The 6215-nt window shown below is 44.3% G+C and overlaps 1 protein-coding gene across 1 annotated transcript; it reads right to left on the minus strand.

Moving 5' to 3' along the window:
• Positions 1 to 184: 184 nt before the first annotated feature.
• Positions 185 to 2707, minus strand: snrnp40 (small nuclear ribonucleoprotein 40 (U5)). The gene is made up of 2 exons (XM_063207216.1): positions 1799 to 2707; positions 185 to 1198 (listed from the first exon to the last, which is right to left on the minus strand). Exons 1-2 carry the CDS (start codon positions 2581 to 2583, stop codon positions 940 to 942), a joined length of 1044 nt encoding a protein of 347 aa, XP_063063286.1. The 5' UTR covers positions 2584 to 2707; the 3' UTR covers positions 185 to 939.
• Positions 2708 to 6215: the final 3508 nt, after the last annotated feature.

A 6215-nucleotide genomic window follows, 5' to 3' on the forward strand; every position in this document is an offset into this window, starting at 1 on the left:
TCTGATTTGCACGTATCCTGCAGCAGCCATGTTCCCGGCCTTACACAAGAAAAAAATATTTCTAAATTGTTGTCCTAAATCCCATGTGTGTGAATGGCATGAATAAAGATGAAACGTATGGCATAATTACATGTCAGTTGTTCAATTCTAGTGTAATTGATCAAATAAAATACTTGTGCAGAAGTCTTTTTTTAACCAAGTTTATTAAAAATGCCAAAAAAAGGCTTTAGAGTCTTACAAACACTGAAGTTACGTATGAAAACAGCTGACTGTCATTTACTCCCTCGCTCACATATGGCCACATAGGGTGGGCTAACACCCAGTGGTCTTACACAACCCATTCACTCTCTTGTTTGACATGAAAGGCAGGATCAAAACAATGCCTTAGATTCCAAATTTGAAACAGTGATGAATTTTGGATAGTTTAGCCTGAACCTCACCATATCCACTCAATCATCCAATGAGATTATCTGTAAAAATAGAAAATGTAACTTAACAAAATTCACTATTTCAAGTTTGCATTTCTTTAAGTCAGCCACAAAACCACAGTCTTTTCACATAATATATCATCATCTTCACTCCCAGATCAGGGGCATATTCCAGACAGCATTGAAAGCAGTCTCTTAACCTGGGTGCATAAACCCTGAGCAAGTGGTAACTCTAATAATACAGGAGTCCTATGACTTTGTTTTGATTGAAGGGGAAAACTGACAGTCTCTTCTAATAGGAGGTTTACAATTCACCCTGGATTAATTTAGCCAGGTGTGAGTAACTAAATCACTTTTTTGGAATATGCCCCTGGGGTTAAATTCAAATTCACATCGGGGTGGACACACAGACCAGACAATAGAGCCTGATCAAGATATCTAGATCTAGATAGTCCTTCTGTGGCTGTTCTTCCTCTGGCAAAGGCCTGTGTATGTGTGTGTGTTGCGCATCTCACTGGATCTCGCCCAGGTACAGGCGTTTGTCGCTGGCTCCTGACAGGATTATGGGCTCATCTGGGTGGAAGGCGACCTCGTTGACGGATCCCGCGTGACCCGGGAGTTTGTAGAGGATGCGGCGAGTTGTGGTGTCCCAGACGTACACGAACCTGTCGGCGGATCCAGCCGAGATCTTGCTGCCGTCAGGCGACCAAGCGCACCGCAGGAGGTTCTTCTCGAAGTTGTGGACGTTCCCCTGGAAGATCTTCACACACCTGCAAAGCAAATAATGGTGGAATTGATATTACATTACATTTAGCAGACACTTTTGATCAGAGAGACTTACAAGGAGGATGTTTGCATATAACTAGTGCGCATTGTAGAAATGTATGTTGCAAGGGTAGGCACAATCAAACTCAAGAAAATTGTAAGCTTTGGTCTAAGTCTTAATCGTACGAAATTGGCTGTGTTTCAAATATGGGCTGTCAGATGAATACCAAAACAACACTTAACATGTAGTGAATTACTAGCACCACTCCCCTGCACCCTTGTCCATGGCTGAAGTGACCTTGCACAAATCCTGCAATACTTGAAGGGGAGATGTCCCTCTACCCAACTAACTACATATTGCACAATGCCACTCTGATGTAGCACAATAGTGAATGGCAATGGCCAGAATGCGCCATGATATAGCATGATGAACCTGTGTCACATTCAGACCGGATGTAGATAACGGTATAATGTATAGAATCGGCTGTAGGATGTAGGTAATATAGCACATTCTGAATGGGGCTCTGAGGGTTTGTTTATTTGTTGTTTTCAGCGCTACCACATCTACCACACTTTCAGCTTTGGCCTCTACTTTGTCCACTCACCTCTCTTTGGGAGCAAAGGGCCGCACATCCCACACCCGCACAGTGTTGTCCATGGAGTTTGACAGTAGGTAGGAGCCCTCTGCGCTCAGGCTGAGCCCTGTCACCGAGTCCCCGTGGCCTTGCATGCTGTAGATGAGCTTGTTCTGCCTCAGGTCCCACACTTTGATGTCGTTGTCGATGCCCCCGGACATGATCTGATCGCTGGTGTCGTTGAAGGTCACGCTGAGTACCTGATAGGTGTTTTGGAAAGTGTGCACCGCCGCCTTCTTGCGGATGTCCCACAGCTTGACGGTGCTGTCGTCGCTACCTGTGCAGACTAGCTGGGGCCCGCGGCGCGCTGGGTAGCAGGAGTTGACGAATGCGTTGTGGCCTTTCAGGCGTTTTATCCGCTCACCCGTCTCTGCGTCCCAGACGCATACCGTCTTGTCGGTGCTAGCTGAGAAAAGCAGGCTGCCGTCTGTGTTGTACTGAAGTTCCATCACTGCTCCGCTGTGACCCTTGAGCGTGGCGTAGTTTTCACATTCTCCGTACACGTTCCACATCAAGATGAGACGGTCGTAGCCAGCCGAGGCCAGCGTGGCTCCATTGGGGTGAAATTTGCAGCAGTAGACTTCTCCTTCGTGCCCTGCTAACAACATAATCGGAGCTTCGAGGCTTGAGCATCTCGGGGGTCCAGTGGGCATGAGTTGTTTGGATTGCACGGCGGCGATAAGCTCATTCCGGGGTCTCTTCATGGCGGCTGGAACCACTGCCATATCGGCAGGGCGTTTCATAGACTGCATCATTTTGATTATATATCTAAATGTTGAGCTCTTCGGTCTCCTGAGGATGTGTTTACAACTCGAATTCTTAATTCAAAACACTCTCCGTTCACGCCGAAACGCCATTCATTGCACTGGACCAGGAAAAGTGTTTCCGGGTTAACGTAACAACTTCCGGTGCTGTTCCTATTTCCTTATAATTATTTTTTGTGTGCTAAATATCACAACGTGTTTAGTGAACTATTTTAAAAATTCGTTGTAAACATTTTTTCTGTTCATTTTGTTTACAGAGATAGAGTTTATTCACAAACGTCTACGAGAGAAAATTCAGCTCCACTCCATCCCAGTAGGTGGCGAAATGCAGAAAAACACGTCTCTCTCTCTCTCTCTCTCTCTCTCTCTCTCTCTCTCTCTCTCTCTCTCTCTCTCTCTCTCTCTCTCTCTCTCTCTCTCTCTCCCCCTCTCTCCATAGTCCATAGCCCTTCTGCTTATAAACCTCTATAACCCCCCCCCCTCACACACACACACACACACACACACACACACACACACACACACACACACACACACACACACACACACACACACACACACACACACAGAGGGAGAGAGTATGTATTTCTGCACAAACAACAGAGCAAGGGTTAGCCTACAAATGCAATCCTATGTTATTTTTAATTCACAATTAAAAAGGTGGTTTGTTGTTTTACAAGGCACCTGAGGAGGTTCTGTGCATATGCACTGCATGCACTGCATCATTGGTGAGTATTTGTTTGCTGGGCCAGCAGGGTCATTTCACATGAAACCACCACAGACATCTTTTTGTGACTTACACTGACTGATATAATCAAGGCTGAATGTATAGTGTCCTACCCTCATATGTAAACCTTTGGTTAATACTGGTGTCAGATTCACACAAATGCAGTTCTGGGGTGATGATTGAAATCTGTGTCGGTCGGGTCCCATGTGAAATGACCCAGCAGCAGGACTTTGTTGGTTATCGTGACACAGGGCATTCCTGGGAGCGCCGTCAGGAAGGGCATGTTGTTGTTTTATTGTTCAGAGATTCAAGAGATTCAAGAATGTATTGTCATTGTCAAAAAAAGGCAACGAAATTGTGTTTGGGGTAGCCTACAATACTTAGTAGCAGCAGGTTTTCAAGTAAAGTGCAACGAGTGGTAAAAGTGACACCAATGCTTGACCCCCCAGCATTGTTGTTGATGTTATTGTTGTTTCTTGGGGGGGGGGGGTATATTTACCTAAATATATGCTATTTGTTTACACCATCTGCTGGATCTTATACCTTTGTGATGTTCATCTTCTGACTTCAGGCCCACCTGCACAGAGAGATGAATTAATGAACCCATCAAGTGCATCCTCCCTATCATACCCCCCACACTCTTATTCTACCTCCCTATTTTGCCCATCATAAGCAATACAAATGGTGTGTGTGTGTGTGTGTGTGTGTGTGTGTGTGAGAGAGAGAGAGAGAGAGAGAGAGAGAGAGAGAGAGAGAGAGAGAGAGAGAGAGAGAGAGAGAGAGAGAGAGAGAGAGAGAGAGAGAGAGAGAGAGAGAGAGAGAGAGAGAGAGAGAGAGAGAGAGAGAGAGAGAGAGATGAATGCTTTTGAAATTGTATGGCAGTGTTGAAATGAATAGAGAAGCAGGCTCCATACATCATGCCTAGGGGGCACTTGCTTTGACAGCAAATGTGCAAGAAACGGAAATGGAGAAATTGACAGGTGTCTAACAAAAAACAGCACGGCAGCCCAAATATAACAAACAAGTAGCTACCCGGCCAGGGGAAGGCTGGACTCATTCCAGGGAAAAGAAATCACAGAGAAGAATGTCCCCCTGCGGAGAAGTGTTCCTATATAGCACCATATGCTAACTCTCAGCCTGTAACTGATGAGCATTCGGCTGTCCTCATTCATTCATATATTCATTACAATGCTGGACACACTCCCCTGCTATATGGTAACTGCGGTGCGCTATGGACCTCGGCCAGCTCTGACACGATGAGGTATTGCCACAATTACCCAGTCATATGCCGCCAAAAAGATGAATTACTTTGTGAGATTTGGTGGCTGCCGGACCACCACCACATCCATATCCCACTATGAAAAAAAATCCTGCTTTATACTGCAGGATTTTACAACAGTACTAGGCTATAATACCCAATGTTACAGTATAGTGCCGCATGCAGTATTGTTGAAAAGACAGACCAGTGAGACTGAAGCACGACCACATCCACATCCCCTTTTAAAAAAAATCCTACTGTAGTATCAGGAAAACTACATTTTTTTACGAGAGTATCACAGCAGAATACTACAGAGTTAGTGTCAGCTTGATGTCAGAACAGGGATATAGCGGCATGTTACAGCAACCTGTTTTGTTGGCTACTTACAAGATGTTGCCCTGAAATAGCTACTCTTTTGTTACATTTTCTGGAAGAATAATCATGGTAGGCCTTCAGAATGTGAATGGCTGTCTCTTTATTGTAGTATGCAGATATAACCACTAGAGGGCCTCACAAAACCAAACAAGTACAGCTCCTTTACACTGTGATTAAAAATGAAGTGAATTTCCTTTCTGCCATTTCTGAATGAAAGGCTTGGGGTTAATGAGCCTAATAAGTCTGACACATGCAACTGTCTTTGTGTGATGAACAGGCCAGGCCCCCATAAAACCTAGCAACAACTTCACGTCTTTCACGCATTTTGCAACAATCATCATATACTGCAGATGGCGCTCTTGCTCCATATAGCACAGAGTCAGCAGCCATAAGAAAGTGTACTGTAGTTTGAAAACTTGTACTTCCTTCAGCTGTGATCTTGCCCTTTCGCCTTCAGAAAAATACTGAGAAGCAAAGAATAGCTTTTGTGTTTTGCATATTTTTGGTCATTAGCATTTCTAAATCACAAAAGCAGATCTTCCCACTTCTTTGTGTGTGTGTGTGTGTGTGTGTGTGTGTGTGTGTGTGTGTGTGTGTGTGTGTGTGTGTGTGTGTGTGTGTGTGTGTGTGTGTGTGTGTGTGTGTGTGTGTGTGTGTGTGTGTGTGTGTTCATGTGTGTGCGTGTGTGTGTGTCCACAGAAAGAGACTGTGTAGGTCATTCACGGATGACTTAACCCTCCACCAAAAGCCATCAATGCAGAATCTAGAGACCCTCTATCTGTCTTGGATGCTCAGTATTGAGATAAGTTTAAACACAGCTACAATCAACGTCAGCCTCTTGCCAACTTCTTTCAAGTAATACTCGATGGATTCTTGGAAAACAGGCCGAAACTTCCTTAGGCAGAGTTCAAATAATACTTGTTTAATTGTTGGCAAAAAAATAAACAGAAAACTTCCTTCAAAGGCACAAATAAAAGTCTAGGGCGGCCTATATGACTTTCAGATAGAACAAGGCTTCTGTCATTTTTTCTGTCAAGTGGGCTGCCTTCAGACTAATGGATAAAACTTTCATAGGTACTGTGGGGATCATATTCTCCCCTACAAATTTCATATCATCATATTCCATGCCAGCTATAAAATGCAGATTTGCACATAAACAAATGCTGAATTATGAAAAAGAGTCAGAGGAGTGAACCAAAGTTCCCCATGTGAGCTCCCTCTGCTCCCCAAAATGGTGTGATGGTTTTTTTTTTTTTTTTTGGG

Source organism: Engraulis encrasicolus, chromosome 9 (assembly GCF_034702125.1).
Source record: "Engraulis encrasicolus isolate BLACKSEA-1 chromosome 9, IST_EnEncr_1.0, whole genome shotgun sequence".
NCBI classification, from domain to species: domain Eukaryota; kingdom Metazoa; phylum Chordata; class Actinopteri; order Clupeiformes; family Engraulidae; genus Engraulis; species Engraulis encrasicolus.

Excerpts from the sequence above, each read along its gene's own strand:
- snrnp40 (XM_063207216.1), bottom strand. The coding sequence starts at position 2,583 with ATGATGCAGTCTATGAAACGCCCTGCCGATATGGCAGTGGTTCCAGCC. Across the intron at positions 1,199-1,798 it reads CCCTTTGCTCCCAAAGAGAG|GTGTGTGAAGATCTTCCAGG; the intron begins GTGAGTGGACAA and ends TTTGCTTTGCAG.